General features: G+C 30.7%; 1 protein-coding gene across 1 annotated transcript; it reads left to right on the top strand.

Annotated features, from left to right (window-relative positions):
* Nucleotides 1–7,884: 7,884 nt before the first annotated feature.
* On the top strand, nucleotides 7,885–9,926 carry LOC131852694 (protein Wnt-4). The gene is made up of 2 exons (XM_059203408.1): nucleotides 7,885–7,958; nucleotides 8,978–9,926. The coding sequence occupies exons 1-2, from the start codon at nucleotides 7,885–7,887 to the stop codon at nucleotides 9,924–9,926; spliced, it is 1,023 nt and encodes a 340-aa protein (XP_059059391.1).
* Nucleotides 9,927–21,536: the final 11,610 nt, after the last annotated feature.

Below are 21,536 nucleotides of genomic sequence, written 5' to 3'. Positions count from 1 at the left end.
ATGCGTATATCGTGTTACTTTACTACATTTATTTTATCTAAGCACAGATAATATAATACTGTAGACTTATCTAAGAATATACATGTAACAGAGCATCTCGTCAATTAATAAATAAAAAAAAATGAAATTCTCATATGAAGAACGGATGCAGAAAATTTTCTCAAATGAGAAGAAAGTTGAAGTTTATTTATCTTTATTTATTGATATGAGAGCGTCGCGGCCTATTGGTATACTACCGCACTTAAGACTTCGTAGATAGGGAGTTCAAGTCCGCTTGACATGTGACAAAATAATTATGTAAACATTTAAATTTCTGACTGACTCTCATGATAATAACACCGTTAACAAATCAAATTAGTCTGAGCACTGATAGTAGACTCAGCTCTGCTAAGTTAGATTCAGATGTAGCTACCAAACGAAATGCAGTATGACAAGGAACTATAATATCACTTCTGGGATAACGGTCGCCAAAGTATATATTTTTTTAATAGTATAGGGAACAAACGATCCTGCGGACCCATCTGATAGTAAGTGATTATCGGCGCACATGAGCACCTATTACCACCAGGGCCATTACAAGTGCGCCGCCGGTTTTTTTAAGAAGGACTAAGCTCGTTTCTTGAAGGTTACAATATCGTATCAGATCGGAATTACCAATGCTGGAAGGTGATTTCACAATATGGTTGTGTTATTATATTCATTATAATAAAAACAAAACACACACGTTCATTGCATGATCACGTCTCACAATGTAATTATTTTCTCCTATACGTAGATAGCCCAGTTGGCTCTACGCCAGGGGTCGATGACCTCTCGTAGCACCGCTACGGTAGCACTGGCTTCGTCTGGGGTGGCAGTGTTCTGTTTGTATTAACGCCTTATTCCTGTAATTTACAGATAGTAAACTTATTGTCTTCGTTGTTCCATATATTAAATATATATGTATCTACTTAATAACAGGTGTTGCATTAATATTGTAATTTCGACATGTATCTGTTTTTTTCTCATTTTTTCATAAAACAATGGATTTTAATTAAATTTAAAGGAAATTATATACAGACATATGCAATGTATTACATAAAAAATGTATACGAAGTTGTAGGATCAGCTAGTTTGATTATAAAGTAAACTTTACTAATGGCTTACTAATATTATAAACGTGAAAGTTTGCAAGTGTGGGTGGATGGATGGATGTTTGTTACTCTTTCACGCAAAAACTACTGAATGGATTTTAATGAAACTTTACAATAATAATAATAATATAGCTTATAAATATATATAGCTTATACATCATAATAACATATATACATTTGATTTTTTATTTTTAATAGATATAATATTTGGTAATTTTTTTTATGTTTAACGAAAATGTGCAGATTTACTTCGAATTCACTCTCTGCAGTTTAAAATATAAATAATTTTTGAACCTAATAATATTAATTGATGGAAGGTAGAGATTTTGCAGTTTATTAGGTTCGGTAAACAAACAAACAACTTTGTTTTAATATTTGTATAGAATTTATAAATCTATAAATAATATAACTATCGGACGGTGTTCCTAAATCTGTATAATCCCTTTGTCAAACATACAAAATAGACGTGATGTTTACGTAACAACTATGTTTATTTAGGATCAATGTCTTGGGGAGTGTGAATGGTTTTATTATCAGTAGGTAATGTTTTCTTACTACTCTACATGCCGACTTCTGTTTGGAAATTTATCCGTGTGGCTGGTGACATAACCTCACTGGTGGATATAGAGATTAGTTTAACATATATACATAACTATGTGGTAGTGGACAATAATTATCTATGTCATTAAGATTATTTATATATAAGTAAATATAGAAATAGAAATAATGTTTATTCAAATAAACTTAATATAAGCACTTTTGAATAGTCAAGTTTTTTTATTCTACCGCTTATTCGGAATGCAGATTCATCACAAGAAGAATAACCAAGAAACTTGTGTGTTGCTTTTTTAAATAAATATTGATTTACTTATAATAATGATTCTCTCTAGTGAGTATTATATTTATGAAATGATCTCTCTGTTCACCAATGTTTTTACAGTACTTACAAGCGATTACAAGCGATTACCCATTACTTAGTCTGCTTTTTTTAAATAAAAGATACCTATTTCTGTCCTCGTGATATAACCTAATCTTTATGCCTAATGTCCCTAAGATTGCTTTAGTCGTTTAGTTATAGTAACAAACAAATAGACTATGTATAATATATTTGTATAAGTAAAAAAAAAAGTTACTTTGTCTACATTGTGGTAGAGACGCTATGATTTCCCGCCTCTTGTTCCTATTTCAAACACAGATTATATACAATTAGATTACCTCAGACGGTTCCAGTCTGTGACGGTAAATTTAAAGCCGGTGGCACACAGTTGGGAATGTTTTGTTCCGTTTTCAACGAGAGCCGGCGAGACGCCGCAGTCTCTATCGATCCGCGCCCAACTAAGCATGGAGATGTGCGAAATGTTCTCTACATAAAATCGTGAAATTATGACGAGGCGAATACTATTTATCTATCTGTTTGTTAAATTTCACATAAGAATCACTGAATGTATTAGGATGAAATTTTTACAGAATATTTTTAAAGGGATACATTAACTAATTTTCTATGTAATAGATTTAATACGCAATACACTCTTATTGTTTAAAATATTATTAATAGTAGTGGTGTTTGCGACTTATTATGCGTGTACTTTATTTGTACATCGCGTTCTATTTATGGTAATCAAAAGATAACAATAAATAATAACCTTTATTTAGGAATATTAACGGTGTAATTTTACTAGTCCTGTGCCAATTAATAATCTTCGTCAATAGTACGTTTACGACGCTATTCAATATTTCATTATGAAATGCTAGATAGACAGACAAGTCTTCCGCACCCCTCTAGCAGGGTGCAGGTTGGGGCCTCGGGACAAGCCCCTTCGCCTCGACATCGACTCCAGGGCAACAACCTCCGAGGGACTGGGTTTAGGCCCTTGAGGGCAGGCGTTCAGGTATTTAAAGTTAGTTAACTTAACAAAAAAATTGAATAAAAACACAATATTTACAATTAAATCTACCTTAAAAATTAGTGCCATATCTGGGGATTTTTTTAAATATATTTTTTCGATATTTGTCTGTTGTTTTTTTTATGGATGGCGTATTGAACATTTACAGAAAATTAATTTTGGGGCGTACGTTTCTGAGTTTTGTTTAGAGCATATGTATACTCATAATTAATAATGTATTTTCTTTGAAAATTTCTACGTTGTGAAATATTTTTAAAATAATATATAAAAAAATTATATACCAAGGCAGTAAAAACTACAAGCATTTCTAATGTATGTTATTAACTTTTACCGTATTATATTGTAGCGTTTAATAAGAAACATGTAATTACTCTAACAGTGTCTGTTTTGTGTCGTCGTAGGTTGGATTGTTCTCGAAATTAGGTTAATTACAAGAAGGACATGTATCAAAAACATTAAATTAGTTTGATATTACGTGTATTACAAAATACAATATTAATTAATAATATCAATTCAAATTATCTCTATTTACAATTAATGTTTTAACATCATTCACTTCAAATAAGGGGCAAGACATCTACTACTTCTATAATTATCATTATATCTATACACTTTTAGTCCTATCGGTACAATTAGTTTAAGAAGATTTACAATACGATAGAAATAAAAATTGAAAAATCGAATAGCATTGTATTAGTCAAATTATCGCCAAATGGGGGGAAATGAATTACTACTACTATACTATACTATAAATAAATTATAATTATATATATATAAATTATAATAATTATATACTATATATAAATAAATATACTATAAAATTACTAGCAATGTACCATGTCAGGTTGACCTCTACGCAGTTCCCCCTGGAAACCATCGTGATAAATTCTTGGTGAATTTGTCACGATGGGCTGACTGACCTGACCTCATGCTCATCTCCACTGGTGGCCCGCCAGCGTAAACCTTAGGGTGTAAAGCGCAGGCGGGTGCAACATTCCATTATCATCCACAAAAAATAAAAATTTCGCCAAATAATTATATAGGACCACATGAATTAAGTTTGAAACTTCCTAAATTTATTTAATCTCATTAATCCTTTGGAATTTACTTAGCAAATTACTTAGAGATAATTATATTTACTTAAGTATCTATCGAGACAGATACATCTTATATAAACTAGTCTGAGTGGCTACCACTGTCTTAGCTATTTCTGCCGCCAACGAGTATGCTTTGTTAGATACAAAGATAGGATAAAGAGGTCAAACTCCTGAGTTCTCTGAATGGGAATGCATGAAAGTTACCATAGAAATGTGAAATGGTGATGGGATATCCGATAAATTATTTATGTCTACAGGCGTCTTTGCCACTTTCCATCGGGTGATCTTAAGTCTTGTCATTACAGTTGTATAATAAATCTCAATGTACCTAATTTCAAAAAAGAAAAACATTTTTATTATTTTATTGTTTATTTTCTTTTACAAGTGTAAAGTTTACAGAATTACCCCAAACATCTTTTATGGAGTAAAGTGCTATAAAGAAAACTCAGAAATAGACAGTAATTGTTACTTCAAAGGGTTATAAAAGCTAAAAAGTGACTGTGAAATTGAATTTGAGCTTTATTTAAGGTGGATATTATACTATTTCACAAAGGAGTGTTATAAATAGAAACGTCGAGCTCTTATTTTCTTTCGACATCTCCGAATATCGGAATAAATTCTAATAATCTATTATACCCGGGTTTGTATTCTTAAGATATATCCCTCTTTAGTAAATGTAGTAGCTATATATATAATAATAACAAGAAAATATTATTAGTATAAAAAATATATATTTTTTATACTCGTATAACTTATACATATACATGATACATGGAAATTGTTAACTTCTGACAGTAGCTATGTTATATAGATATATATAATAAGACCACGAGACTATTCCCGACGGTTCTTTATTATTCCCGAGGATTTAGGTGTTATGTCCCTGTACCCAGTAATTTAAACAACACAACTCAAAAACAATAACAAACACCGTAACTCATTCAAACCGGATATAATTTGCAATGTAAATTGCGTGGTGATAGAATAAACTATAAAGGAGGTACTAAGTCAGATATTTGGTATCGGAAATTTCTATAGGTATCCATATGATTATTTTATTCTAGAATATCACTAGTTGTAAGTTGTAAAACTCTTCAGAACCTTCAACAAAATGCAAATTTTAATTGTGTTACAAGTTGTTAAGGTTCTCCTCCAATTATTTATAGGCCATGTTAGTATTTTATTATTACAAGTTTATAATGTATAATTGCCCATAAATATACAATTGTTGGAATTAATTCGCTACACTAAAGCTACAATGCGCTAACGTATTCTATGTATTGCATATTTGAATTTAAGAATATTTTCCAATTTGTTCAGCGATTTTTAATACAACAATTAGGTAGACAGCAATATTTCATTATTATATTATATTACAAATTATATAACATTTAGATTTATCATTAACTAAATATTAAAGACGAGGACTGTCTCATCATATTATAAATGATAAATATGCTATTTGTGTCTGTTTATTACCTTTTTACAAACAAATGGATGAAAGGATTATAATCAAATTTAACGTGAGAATAAATTGTATTATGTGGACATAAGACAGACAGACAAATATAAACTTCTTGTATAGGTATCTTTTTTATAAAAAAACAGGCGAAGTCGCTGGTAACACCTAGTTAGAAATATTTGCAACAGACAGATTTGGAAAAAACTTTTGCCTACATGAAGGCATCTTTCAGTCGATTTCTACTAGTTTATTTACCAAAATCCTAACATATTTTCACATGTAATTCTACACTAATATTATAAAGAAGAAAGACTTGTATTTTTGCATGTCTGTAACAGATAAACTAAAAAACTACAGTAGAGATTTCTAAAATTGTTTCACCATTGAAATATTACACAATACCTGAGTATCCTACTAAAACTTTAATAAAGTAATCCAAGGTACTCGGGGGGGCTACTAGGATGTAATATTAAGAGAATTGCATTGCAATAGTTAACTCTTTCGCACCATGTGTATACAATCGTTTGACGTTCAATAATCTGAGCTTACGAGAGCATGCAAATTGCGAACTGCATGCGAGGCGGAAGTAATCACCGAGTCCTTCACGGTCTGTATGTCACCCATATAGACGATATATAGGCACTACAGATTGCAATAAAAGATAGCAATGATCATACTAGTTCAAATGTATGTGCATAAGTTTAAATTATAAACACTAAGCATTACAACACAGAAATTACAAATACTAATATTCAAAATTGCGAAGGTATGCAAAAAGGTAAAAAACACAGGCATTTTATCTTGACAACGAAAGAAATACTTAATTAGCATTTTAAATATTAATACACATATAAAACACCCAGACCACCAATATATCCAATCCAAGTTTCATGATGCTAAGAATCGAATCAGATTCCATTGGAAACAAGGTGCTATGCGGTTAGGCATTAATTCTTGTTAAATTGTTTAGATGTTTTTAAGTACCAAGCTGACGACCTCCTAATACCTTTGCAGGACCTACATGATATATATCACGGACCACAAGTTATCATGTGACACCTGTAGTACTACTACTTATAAGGTGCCATTCCGAAGGAATAAGATGGTAAAGAGAATACAGGACAAAGGAATGAACGTAGTAATTTCTTTAATATCGTCGCCATATCTCACATTTGAAATGAAATACATCTTTCATACCAAGCTACTTGGTGGAAGAAATAGGTGACACAAAGATACTCTGGAAGACGACTTATTACGAAAACAAGCCCGGTGCGCTCTCTAACCTGGAAATAATTAGAATCTATTTACTTTACTATTCTTATACATCCTTTCACTCTTGATTATCTAAAAAAGTGCTTTGTGGTTCATGACGATTCGCAAGACTGAGAGCTGCGCTATTCGAGACGTCTTTGTCTGGTAACCTCGGCTTCTTGTACTGACTTCTTTTATTCAATTATAAATAAAAATAAAGTAATAATAATTATACTGGTGGTAATAATAATAATTAAAAATACATTATAGGTAGGTATAATCTTTAATTGTCGATATAAAATAAGTATGGAATTGTTATAATGTATTAATGTAATTGTTAGGTTTAGTAATAAAAATTTGCATGCCTATTGAAAAAGGACATAATACAACGCTGACTGCTTATATCACTGTGGCTTAATTGTATATATAATATATATATTATCTGTCTACAAATGATTATTACTATTTTTTTTCTAAATATTTTTTCTGTACACAATAATGAGTTATATTATTAATATTACAGTAATTCAGTATTACTCAGTAAGGTTTTGTTAGATTTTATTCTTGGTCAATTATCTTTCACTGGTCATATTTACCGTTAGCGTCAACATAAGCACAATTCCATTATTATTCATAAAATGATGAGTTAGTATCCTAAGGTCTAGTTATCAACATGACAAAGTAGACACAAAGTCAATATTGAATATATGATGTTAGATTTCATATTGTTTAGTCTGAATAGTATTCCCATATACAATTTTACCACGTAAGTATTTCGATGTAAAAATGATAAAAATGGCAACCAGTCTAGTCTGTTAGACACTGTGTTTGCTTTTAAATGTGCGTGTCATGTGTGAACACTGATTTCTTCGTTTACTAATACCATTTTAGGGCTGAGCACGCCCTATTTTGATTATCTATCGGCTGTGCCTTTGTCTTACCAGCCAAGGCTCATTGCATTCTACAATGTCATCAATGATGCAAGTTCTGTCTGATATTCCATCAAGTCTTGATCATGTGATAGAATTAATGTAAACATGTTTAGTTGTAGTGTCATCACAGTTCTGTTGTTATTTATCGTTTCAATTATTGTGTCAAAAAATGTTGAAGGGTAAGTTTGCATATATTTTATAATATTCGTTTTGAATAGCACTAACTTATAAATTTGGGGTAATATTGACATGATATTCTAAAATTAAACATTATTCGAAATAAATAAGCTTAGGTAAAAGATCTATTTAAGAAGGCCTTTATAAATTAGATCAAATATACGGACTATGATAATAATATTTTATTATGGTATCTTATAAAAAAAAACTAAAAAACTTAGTGATAAAATGCGTGTGTATATGTATAATATTATTATACTAACTTGCGTTATATATTATGTATTTCTACATGCAAAGACGCCCTAAAAATGACTAATTATACTTTTATTGTATTAGTTAATTAGAATGTATATAAATAACTCCTATGATTAATAATTCTACTTACTTATTGTTTTAATAAAATTGCATCATTTCCATCAAATTATATCTACTTACAACTGATAAGATACATGACTAGATAGCACTATCATCCAAACATCCTTTAAAGTTCAAAATTTTCCAGAATCCGCAATTCCAAAAACACATGCTCTGTAAAAGAACTTATAGTACAATATAAGTAAAATAAACATGAAATAGTAAAGTCATAATTCATTTTCAAATTGTATTTCAGTGGTCGTGCCAATTTATCGTTAGTCAATATATTCTAAATACTAAATAACAAAGACTATAAAATATAAATAGGTATTTTTACATTTCATCTGTTGTTTCTGAATTATTTAACTTCATATCTGATTGTATAAATTAGTTATTGTATTTTAAATAATATAATTTACGTAATACATTAAAAAGTTCAGTATAGGTAACGTTACGGACTTGGGGAATTATATTCAGTCATTCATTGATAAACTGACAGTCATCAATAGTATAAAAGGTGAAAAATACATCTACACTGTGCGTAATGTTTTATGCTATTATAATTATATTATTAAATGGTATAATTAATATTAAAATAAAGACCACTACTGTATTAGTCGTATTAAAAGTGATAATTGAATCAGCCTGTGTTATTTAATGTTTACAGATATCAGCCTGTACTACAAAAGACCGTAGAAGCATTATTCACAGATAAATCTCAAGTTATTTATCCTGGGGCATGTAAATTAATTACGCCTTCGTCTCGACAAGCAAAAATGTGCAAAAGGAACCCGAGTCTCCCGAAATTCTTGCAAATAGCAAGAAATCAAGCAATCGCCGCTTGCGAGGAGGCTTTTCGCTATGATAGATGGAATTGTTCTTTAGTTTTCAACAGGAAAGTGAAAAGGAATATTTTTAATAAAATATACAGAGAGACAGCGTTCGTTCACGCATTGCTAGCGGCTTCTATGACTCACGCTGTGGCTAAAGCGTGTGCATCAGGAGATTTGACACGATGTTCGTGCTATGGCAGCTTTGGTAAAAATTCTTCTTGGAAAATTGGCGGTTGTGGCGACGATTTCAAACAAGGAAAGCGTGTAACGAGAAACTTCTTGGAATTCAAGCAAGCCGGTACCGACCAAATTGGTCAAGTTCTGAAACAAGACGTCGTAGTTGGAATCGATACTATGGGAGAACAAATGAGGGAGGTCTGCAAGTGTCATGGTTTTTCCGGATCATGTACAACAAAAACATGTTGGAAGAGGCTTGGACCATTCAACTCTGCAATGGGATTATTGAAAAAACATTTCCACCATGCCGTGAAACAAAAAATCCTTAACTACACCGTCAAGAGGGCAATTACGCCGAAATTAAGAAATAAACTCAAAGTTGATAGGACGAAATTAGTTTATCTACACAAAACACCTAATTTATGCATTAGTACAAAAGGCAGAGTGTGTAAGGATAGAAATAATTGTGCCACTTTATGTTGTGGTAGAGGATACATCACTACTAAAAAGACGATACACTTTAGATGTAGATGCAGGATGGCGAACTGCTGCGCTGTGCAATGTGATACTTGTACTCAAGAAGTAGATATTTATACCTGCAAGTAGTAATTTCAATATATATGTGGGTAGGATCTCATAATATAAGATTGGATTAAAATTTATTTCAATTCCTGTTGTTCTGACTGACTCTCTAGTGACTGAAACATAGATAACAAAACCAAAAGTAAACCAGGAGACTGCGGTAGGCTTGATCCCTAATAGTTTTGGTTAATATATAACATATATAAAAATGTTGATATGTGATGTGTTTGTTCAACACGGCGTCGGCAGTTCATAATAAGTCTGACTACCCGATACGTGATAACAGTCATTAAGGTTATTATTATTATTTACTTTCTATTAACAAGAGCTATTCTATTCTGAAACACTGTAAATAAGCTAGTAAAATGAGAGTGTAGCAAAATTACAGGTACTTGTATAACGAAATTGTTTAATTTACGAGAATTGAAATGGTAATTTTCTTTTATATAAAACATGAAGTTATTTTTTTTTATTTAATTAGTTTTTTTTATTGACTAAATAAACTACTTAACAAGCTTTATATGTGGCATTTAAAAGATAAACACAATTCGGCCCGTATAGGTACAAACTTATTGTTAGGTAGTTCACAACCGTTAGATAATTCGCCTCGCTATATCCGTAACCGCATAGTGGAACTCTCCGTAATTAAACTGTATCTGCTCAATCAAAAGGAATGTAATTTGGCTATTTTTGAATTAGAGTAACCTAAATTAAAGGTATCATTTTTTTTTTATATATTATACTAAGTAGACTTTTAATAGAGAGAGTTTACAGATGTGCTCCGTATTAATTTTATTGATCGTATTATACATTTTTCTAATCTCGATTGGCTACTTTTGATGAAAAAAGTTTGAACTTTGAAAATAAATATCATTCCCCTGTATCATCTTTGGCGCAGAAAATCTGGAAGAATTTCGATTAGTAAGGGCATATACGAGTAATACGGTATGTATAAACATTAGGGGAAGGTCTATAGGTCTACCATTAAATGCGTTCATTCGAGGTGATAAGATTTTGAATCTAATGAACTAGAAGCACTGTTTTATTAAATTATATATACCTATATATTTGATAATAATCGTAATTTTATTTATCTCAATAACTGTTATTTAGTATTACATACCTATTTAAAAAAATGTGAAACCGAATACATCTACAAATAAAAAAAGCTAACATCACTATCTACCCTTTTTGTATAGTACACGGTTCATTTAGGCCTACCCCTTAACGAACCTATATAATATATACCTATGAATGACTATTAAGACAATTACCTACATTGAAAATTGCTTTGATAATGTTTGAATTTTAGTAATACTTTTTTCATTTCAAAGAACAGTTTTCTAGAGATATTTCTAAAATCTACAACTAGCGTGTATGTGCTTTATACTGTGAGGAATAGAAAAGAACTTATTGTGACAACAATAATCACATTATTTATTCCATACAAAAAAATCGATTTAGACTTCTTTTTTATGAGTCGATGGATTTTCTATTATTTTGTTTAATTCCGCTACAATTATCATGTGTGATACTACAAATATTCGGTGTGGAAACCTGACCAGCGCTACGACCTTCTCTAATGGCGATCAAATTCCGACCGTTATTGAGTCTACACCCATATCGCGACAAATGTCTCGCCTGTGAAGGAGGCATCATCAGATGTTGAAGAGTTCGGGTACAGCTCAGAAGCCTAGTGTTGACTCATCGGCGACCAAACCGCGACCCATTCTTTTTTATGTCCCTAATTATAACGGCAAATAAGTAGATGGTCTACTTGATGTCAAGCAGTAACCTTCGCTTGTATACCTGAACAGCACTACGGACTTCACGTTATTATGTGACACCCGTGATATCACTCATGTGTTGCCAATCCAGAGTACTAAGACATCATGCTTTTTATGCTGTAATTTCACAGCCTCATTTGCATCCCGTAACCGAAATATAGCTTACAGAACAAGCTGTTTGGCAGTTAAAATAGGCAGACGACTTTTTCAGTCTACCTCTGGTTGTTATATCTTTTTTAAGAATAGGCACGAGAAACATTTAAAAGATATCAAAATATAATGAAAATACTTTAAATACATACATATACAAAAAAGAATAACATGGAATTGAATAATCAGACTCGTGCCTTTGGTCAGCCAAAGAGATGTACGAGGGAATGTTTAGTGCCATCTATGTAATAAACGGGAGGACTTTAACTTAATAAACTTGGCAGCGAAAACTTGAAATAGGACGTTTGATTGTTACTGAATAAAGTAAGTACATATAGTAGTAAAGTAACCTAACTATATAAACCTCTATAGGCGAATATAAATTACTACAATATATTGTATATTTAAATTTTTTTCCTTGTCATACCCACGCCCAAAAAAGGTATCTCTTTGATTTAGTTTCATAAAATATCTGTTTATCTGTTAGCGGTTCTGAGATTTATCTGTTATGGTATTCTTAAAATCTGAATATTTTTTGAGTTTCTGTATATAAATACACAAATTTAATTATAAATCATCATCAATTTTGAAACTTATTGCCATCTATGTAAACGATACAGTAGTAATAGCATATTTTGAAATCTGCTTATGCGACTCTGTCTGCTTACGAGTGTAGATTAAATAGTTCGATAAATATACAACAGATGGCGCTGAAAGATATTTGTCAATATTGGTAAAATAAATTATAGCATTGGTCTGTTATATATCGTTGTGATAATAATAAACTAATACATTTTATATGTCTCTATACAGAATAATGTATTTAGTGAGAATTCGGATTAAAATCGTGCAAAAAAAAAAACGATTTACTATGTTTTATAGAGACGTGACTAATGTAAGGATGGTAGGTAAGGGTCATATACCCAGGACCAGATGTATAATAAATACAGAGCGAATCAAATATAGTCGAAATGATAATCTTATCAATAGATGGCTGACAAAAAATGAAATAGTATCTAAATTAGAACCTACTTAAGTTATTGACACTAAACTTTGCATTATGGAATATATAGATTTACTAATAGAGATCTGGTAAAAAAGAGACTTACCAGCGCATATCTACATACTCGAAACTTACTCGAGATCATTCAGAAATAATTCTGTTTATTTAAAATAATTAAAATCGTTGATATTGTTTTTTAAATTACTTAATAAAAACCTTCAATGTTAGATAATATTTTTTTCTTGTGACTGTATCTATCTGGTATTATTGATTAAAGCTCTGCATACAAATGTGTCCACTCGATTGAGTCGCTAGTCATTGGATTGTGAATGATCATACATGACACGTTCGCTCGGCAACTGAGGGAGCACACTAAATAAATTTCACCTTTAGGCCAACCTTCTCACAATATTTGAAATGTCAAGTCTGGAACTGATATACAGTATGATTATTTATTGTAAACATGTTTTTAGTCATTTAGTGTTTTTGGTTACTCACCCAGACGATTTTGGAAAATCTTAGTTATGTTAGTACAGGAAGATGAGCCGCTTGGTCATAATCTATAAGAATATGTTATAACCGAAATTTTCTAAAATATCTCACTTTCAACTATTTTAGCCGCCAAGCAGCCTCCTTTGTAAGATATGACAGAATATAACGAGAGTCGTATATTTACATCTTACTGTCCTCTTCGTGGTGCTGTTGGATGCAGGCGACCGTTACCACTTACTATCAGGTGGGCCGTGAACTTGTTTACCATTCAATTTCATTATGACATAAATTACCAAAAATTAACTCATCCTGATATCTTCTCTTGTACTGATGTTGTTTTCTCTTACATGTCAGTACTATCAGCTGATAAATAATACAGCACGCTACAGCCAGCTGACTATTGTTTTATCTTCAATATATAGATTTAACTATGATTTAATAGCAAATTCAATCAGGAGGAAATATCTGAATTTGTTTCTCTTTTACATGTTTGCGAGAGTGCTACTCTTCAACCTAACCTCGGAAGGGCAGAGTTTCACTAAACTTCATAACACAATTTTCTTAACCATGTTAGAAATAAATAACGAAATAAGCCCCTGATCTGACCTCATTCTTTCAGACTCTTCTTATCTTCCCTTAGCTTATACCTTTAGCTCAGACTGGTGTAGAATTCTATTATTTTTCATTAAAAAGAAACTTGGTATCCACAAATTACAGCGACAAGCAGTCACAATATTTACGGTTAAGCAATTCATGCGGCAATTTGCAAACATAATTATGTCTACCTACCTAATTGATTACACTTAAAACTTCGTAATTCACGTTATTCAGTTTGCATATTGACATACTAAATAACACATTACTAGTCATATTAGTTTATTGCATACTTGTAAATGTATTAAGCATTAAATTCGAAGATATGTTGAGATTTAAAGTCAGTTTGTTATTTAAAGAGATCAGCAGAGAAAATCGACTCGTCGGGTGCTCTATTCATAAAATAAACATGCTTAATAAAAAATAAACATACTTTTTTATATGTTTATTTTTTTATGAAAAATTTATAAACAAAATAAGTTGTCTAACTTATGTTTCAATAAAATACCAGCCGAGTCTCTTGTGCGGTATTTTCTGCAGATTTTGCATTCTTTGTGTGGCGATAAAAACAAATATTATTAAAAAAAACGCACATTAGTTACTTGAATAAATAATATTTATATTTTCTAATATTATAAATTATTTAATGATCTGCCTGTATAATATAGCTTTATAGTCTGAAGTCTAACAGTCTGAAATGTATTATTATTTTTATATATGTTATATTTTCCAATCTTTAAACGTCTATCTAACTAATAATCGCAATTAGTGACTAAAACGACCTAATATATATATACTATGTTATAATAGTCTAAAGAAGCAATAATGTGATGATTATAACGCCTTTAATTGACTCATAAAGCTGACGTTCGACCACAAAATTGCGGTTTGTTCTCTATACCAACACATGTAATTACCACGGTTTTAATAAAAAATAAAATCGTTCAAAAAACTATAGCTTCGAGTTTATTTAGTTATTGGCCCTGCAGCGATGTTTGACCTACTATGAAATTAACTCAATATCAAATCACGCGCGATTTACTTTTTATACTCTTAATAGGTGAAAAAAGGGGTCAATACTTAAAAATTTAAATTTTTATGTAGTAGAGTAAGGTTGCCAAAAACTGTGCTATTATATACCAATATATCTTTTTTATTTTTTTTCTTTTTCCAATGAAATGTAATATAATATAAAACTGTAACAGTAAGCTACAGTTTCATGCTTAGAGCAACTATTATTTTCGGTACGATGTGTGAAACTAAATTAGGTAGTTATAATATATTGGCCACGGGGGATTACATTGATAGCAATGGGAACTAGTGCCTCATTGCTAGCGGTTCTCCCTGGAAACCATAGTGGTTATAGTACCTTGTTTATTCGCCCGAATGGGCTAACTGACCTGAGTTCATCCTCATCTTATCATTTTGTACTGGTACCCCGCCAGTGTAAACCATTTTCATACCATACCATTTTCATCAAGAAACGAAAAAAAATATGGATACTACGTTTCAACAAATTCTTAATGTCACATTATACTCCTATGAGTACAATGTGACATTAAGAATTTGTTATACCTATAGATAAATAATAATAAATAAAATAAATAACCTTGGACAATTAATAGAGCACCATCTAGTCCCATGGAAAGTAGAGCTTGTGTTATGGTTACTAAATAACTGATATAAATACTTTTTTTGTAAATATATATATACTCTACATAGAATACATCGAGACCGATACAAACAATCACACTCATGAATACGATAGTTTGCACCATGCGAGGAATCGAACTCGCGACCATCGGAACGAAAGCGATGTGTTAATCTGCTAGACCACCGAGGCTGTCATCGATAAAATAATAATTAAAATTCTTTAAGAAATAGCAAACATAATCATGTAACATAAAATAATTGAGAGTATATATTTTTAAAGTCGATTAATAAAAATGAATCATCACATTGGTAGTGGGCACTGTTAGTTAGCTGAGACAATGCTAATAAAAATTATGTTGTTCTAACCAATTACTGGCCATTAAACAAAACTTTATGGTCTAATTCAATCCCGATCGACATGAAATTTTAATACGAGCCATACTTTTATTTATGTTTTGGTTGAAATTTTAGTTATTACAGTTTTTGTTCTTTATATATTTTAAGTTCCGGTTACGTGGGCAAAAGAAATAATTTCGAGAAATGTATAATGATAGGCCACGTGGACGGAAGAAGGGAGAGAGGCACTATGGACTGATGCTATTCGATATTTTGTCAAGCGAAATATACAGTCAGCGATCCACTTGGTACAAGGAATCCACAAAGAAGAAGAAGTCTCTTATTATTGTGGGTGTAGCGTTTGTAAGTGTTCATTAAATTAACTTAATTTACTATAATTTAAAATTGAGTCTGTGTATGTATATAAACGACTGAACGGATCCTAATGGAATATATATATATATGTATTTAATATAGGGTATATATTGATTGTGATCGCATTTCTAGTTATTAATCACACTTACTTCTATAAAATTTTATTATATACAAAGTGCTTATTTTATAAATAGTTTGTGATATGGGCGTAATAAATGTTATCTTTCTTTCTTTTTATTGTTTTAGTACCAGTTTCAGTCCAAAAAATAATAAAGTAGGATAAAGAACGGGTAGAGTTCTTTATCCTACTTTACTAAGGCCAGTAGAAAAGAATAACAATTATTTAATGTCCAATTGAAATTAACTATATTATTTATATTCCACGCTATCCAAGAATAACATGGACTATCTTATTATTTTGTTTGGAATTTCATTTAAACACACGCTGTAAACGTCGTCCAAAGAAATAATTAGTGTCTAATTAAATCAATTGCGTCGAAGAACACTCCGTATATAATAAATATCGGACGGAAATCAACCGTCACTACATATTATTAATGTTGGCTTACACCGATGAAGTTGTCGATACCAAAGCATAAAGACGTAAAATACTTTGCTTTTTGTTTTGTCAATCTGTCTGTTGCGAGGAGCTCACTAATTAATTACCTATGTTAAATAATGCGATATTATGCATATCTCATCACACGCATCAGTTCACACGGAATCTGACTTGAATATCTATTTTTTTTTTGTTTAATATTTTATTAGCGATTTCATCTTTTAACAGTTAAAATTATTATTTTTATTATTTTTAAATAAATAACGTACAATGTCAGTAATTAACAGAATAAAATTCAAATTGTAACGCAATGTACAACAAACAAAAATTTATATTATTATTACATTTAATTATTGAAGTTAATTTATTAAATTACATTTTGAATAAAGTTTTACCGTACAATGTTATTATAGGATAAAATTTATAATAGATAATGTAATCTGTAATAATAATCATATGGGTCAACATTAAACTACAGAATAAGCAGCATTTCAGCACCTGTATGTCCTTTAAAACACATCCATTGTCCCAAATAACAATTTAAATCAAGTAAATTCAGTCAATCTATTGTCAAAGTAAGTAATTGAGACTACTTAATAATTAAATGACGTTATTCCAGAGCTATTTTAAACTGCATAGATGTTTGGATTTCTAGACATTTCAATACCTGTAACTCAATCATGTTACTTATATAATAAGTATGTTGCATTAAGTACGAATTTTATGGAAAAAACATATTTATCAACACATGTACAAGTAACTTAATTTTTATTATTATGCAACTATTACATACTTTTTGCACATATGATCCATTCCTTCCGTTCGTACATTATACCATGTGGATATTGGTAATAAAAATTCTGTTACCACCCGCAATCTCAGTTACCAAGAAAAATAAGTTCAAGAGCGATTACCGGCTTAATAGTTTCAAAAAATAAAAATGTAATTGAGTACACATATTTTAGAACTCAATAGACACGTAACTCTTTTCACTTACTGCTACTTGACAAAGCCTTAAGTAGACCCCGAGTATTAAGCATAATTTCTATTCATTGTGAAGTATTTAACAATAACATCTAGTAATTCAACATTAGACAATTAGAAAAAAGTTCTTTTAACCTCACACATTCAGAATACGTTCAAAGGATATTTAGTTTTAAGTATTTGGTAATAGATATTGCGAAGTCAGTGGATCGGAAAATGATGATCCCAAAGAAAGAAAAGAAATGCAAGTAGAGAGAAAGCACATCTATTATTGTATGCTTAATGTGTATATAAACACCTTAACAAAATTAAGTACATATTTTACTAGATCAAGTTTTAGTATCTTTGATACTTGATATCATATTTATTTTAATACTGATATACAAGTAAAGCTTTTAAAAACTGTTTGGTCCACACTTTAAGTCTATTTTATAACAATATAATGTAAATATAAATATTAAAAAATATCAGCCAAATCGCTATGCTTAAATTGTTTTTTTTTTATTTTTATCTTAATGCGAGCAAACTTTAGCTATAGGTGAGTTTATTTAATAACAAATAAATTATATTAATTATATATGCTTAAAAATGTTTCTTTTAATTATTATGCATAATTTTGTGTAACAAAATTTATACTCGTCATAAGTATACAGAAATTCTTCGTTATACTTAATAGGGTCTTGCTCACTTACCTGCATATTCAATAGGCGATGTCCATGTAATCCCTACACAAAGGGATTAGGGCCAATAAAATCTTGTATATTTGTTTGCGACAAAGTTTACAGTTATCCAGTTGCTTTCGGAACTGGTGGCGCGTGTGATCTGCTAAGGATAAAGGGGATTGCGTCTATTTGTTCAAAGTTTGTTGGTTATAGCAGCAGGCTCTTAGAATAGTAAGAACACCATTTGACCGAGGTAAATTTTATACAAAATTATTTGCGTGGGTACCTCTGTCTCGCCTATTTCTGGTGCCAAGCATTTTGCGTGCATATATAAAAATAAAAATAAGTGTTATATCGCCGTGTTATCTTCAATTTAGTCACTCTTAACAATGCATAAAAAACACACAAAAATTTGAAAGTCGGTTGAAAATAAGTTTCTGTACATTGTACTTATATATACGATTAACAGAATACTTATAGGGTAAAGTTTGTATGGAACTAGTATTGAAGTATACTCTATAATCTGTAAAAGGAATGATCAAAATTCGTTCAGTATTATGTATGTACATTACGTCCATATTTACAAAAAAAAAATGTACCTAAGCACTTCTATCAGTTACTAGCTTCAAGCATCCTTTTTATATATACATATAAATAAAATTGGAGTCTGTTTGTAATAAATGAAAATAAAAAAATGAAATAACCGTTTTTTACTACATGCATTTAACATTTTTTATAATTTTTGTCTGTCTGATAGTTTCGGCTAACCTTTGAAATGGCTGGACCGATTTTGACGGGACTTATGTAATAAGGAGTAACTTAGGCTACTTTTATTTTAGAAAGATAAAGTTAAATTCCACGCGGACGAAGTCGCGGGTACAGTTAGCCCCAAATAAGTTCTGCTTATTTAGGGAAAAATTGCCGCTGTGAAAATTATTCTGAGTTATTATTATTAAATACAGATCGTAGCATACACAGAAAACAATTCAGGACCTATTTGCAACATCAACCAACTATTTTATAAAATTAGTATATCATATTTTATATAAACATAACAAATAATTGATCAGTAATTAAATATACTTCAATATAATTCAGTCAAGCATTAATTAAGTCTAAAGAAATCCTTTAGATCAAACTCACGCACACTTTACAACCTCATTACCATTTCAACATAGAACGCAACCAAAACTCAATAGTATTAAGGGCACGTTCAGATATTTTGATTATTTAATTAAGAGAGCACGGTTGAGGTCCGTTGATAATTGGGAATGACGTTGGACTGGTCCGGAGTCGTTTTGTTAATAATTTTAATCTCTTCATTCGTAGCCAACGGGTTTGGTCATAGTTTTGCTTCTTCATTTGTTGTTTAATGTTTGGTTACAGTCGCGTTCAGTGAGCGCTATTTTTTATTTTTAATACTGACTAAGTGTATATATATGTATATCTTATATATAAAATTCTCGTGTCACAGTTTTCGTTCCCATACTCCTCCGAAATGGCTTGACCGATTCTCATGAAATTTTGTGAGCGTATTGAGTAGGTCTGAGAATCGGCCAACATTTATTTTTCATCCCCCTAAATGTTAGACTACCCGTCCACCCCTAAATTTTTATTTTATATTTTTTAGACAAAATTTTTAGTTTCTATTTTTTATGATACAATTACGATACAATACAATATATAAAAATACATACAATCCTAAATTTTCACCCTTCTATCATCAACCCCTATTTTTTTATAGCGTTATTAATTTATATGGCAAAACAACGTTTGCCGGGACAGCTATATATATATATATTCAACGACAGTAACTGCGTTGCATACCATGACTAGAGAAATAAGCATTAAGTAAGTAAGTAAATTTTGTTTCTTACTAATGGTAGAGATCTACGACGACTTTACTGGCAACACCTATATATATATGTTTCCCGATAGAAGGTTAAAAATAACGATTTTAGTGGTAATGGTAAACAATTTGACTGTTTTACTGATGACGCCTACTGTTGCCTACATACTTATATCACTCAGCAGTACCATTAACATATCTCTGTCTTGTGCGGATCGGAGTATCCTTCATGCGTTGATATTTTCAAGGATGGAATGATGCATATGTAACCTATTATGTTTAATAAATATATTTCAGTTCCATTTTAAACAGTATATCGTAGATATAAGTCCTCATGAGCTACATACTCGATCGTACCAAAAAGGTGATAGAATTAAAAAAAAACCTCATCGCTGCATCTTTTAAATTATGTATTACAACATCGATGTATTATTTAACACGTGTTCGAGCTTTCGACACATTTCTTGTTGGCTCCCTGTAGAGAACCTTGCTGTTTACGTTTGGTCTAAGTTACAGACTTATAATCCTCTATTTCAACAATTATTATAATGGATTTTTTTATATATGAAATATTTGTTAAATCAAATCACATTACATCCAATTACACATCTAATATGCCAACCTATTGTAGAAATTTTTTTTATTATTTTAAAACATTATTTATTAATTTCATTTCGGGCCATTTTTTACATTTTGTTAATAATAAAATTTTCTTAAAGCAAATTTTAGTAAAAAAAATTAAAAAAAAAACCGAAATCCTACTATCTGTCCATACATAAAAAGTAATAATATATATGATAATAATAACTTTAGTATTCTAATAAATTCTCATATTGACTGAGTTGCAAGAGAAGACTTAAGGGAGGGATTACCAGTAATAGACATTATTAGTTCAAAGCTAGCAATACACCCTGTCAGGTCGACCTCCACGTGGTCTGCCCTGGAAACTCTTATGGTTATTTTTTTATGCACTCACCATAATGGGCTAACCTGAATTCATTATCATCCAATCACTCAATCATCCTTCACTGGAACTTCGCTAACACACGTCGTTAGCGCAGGAGCGTATACCATTTTATATATGTCCATAAAAAATAGAAAGGTATTGCAGTCTATAGAATTAATCTGTTACAAATGAACTATTAGTTACAGTTTTTTATTTTTGTACCATTCGACTAACCTTGACACTG

Source organism: Achroia grisella, unplaced genomic scaffold (assembly GCF_030625045.1).
Source record: "Achroia grisella isolate CSIRO2021 unplaced genomic scaffold, CSIRO_AGI_Agris_v1 utg856, whole genome shotgun sequence".
NCBI classification, from domain to species: Eukaryota; Metazoa; Arthropoda; class Insecta; order Lepidoptera; family Pyralidae; genus Achroia; species Achroia grisella.
The sequence above is the reverse complement of the archived record's forward strand: the minus strand, read 5'-3'. Positions and strand labels throughout refer to the sequence as shown.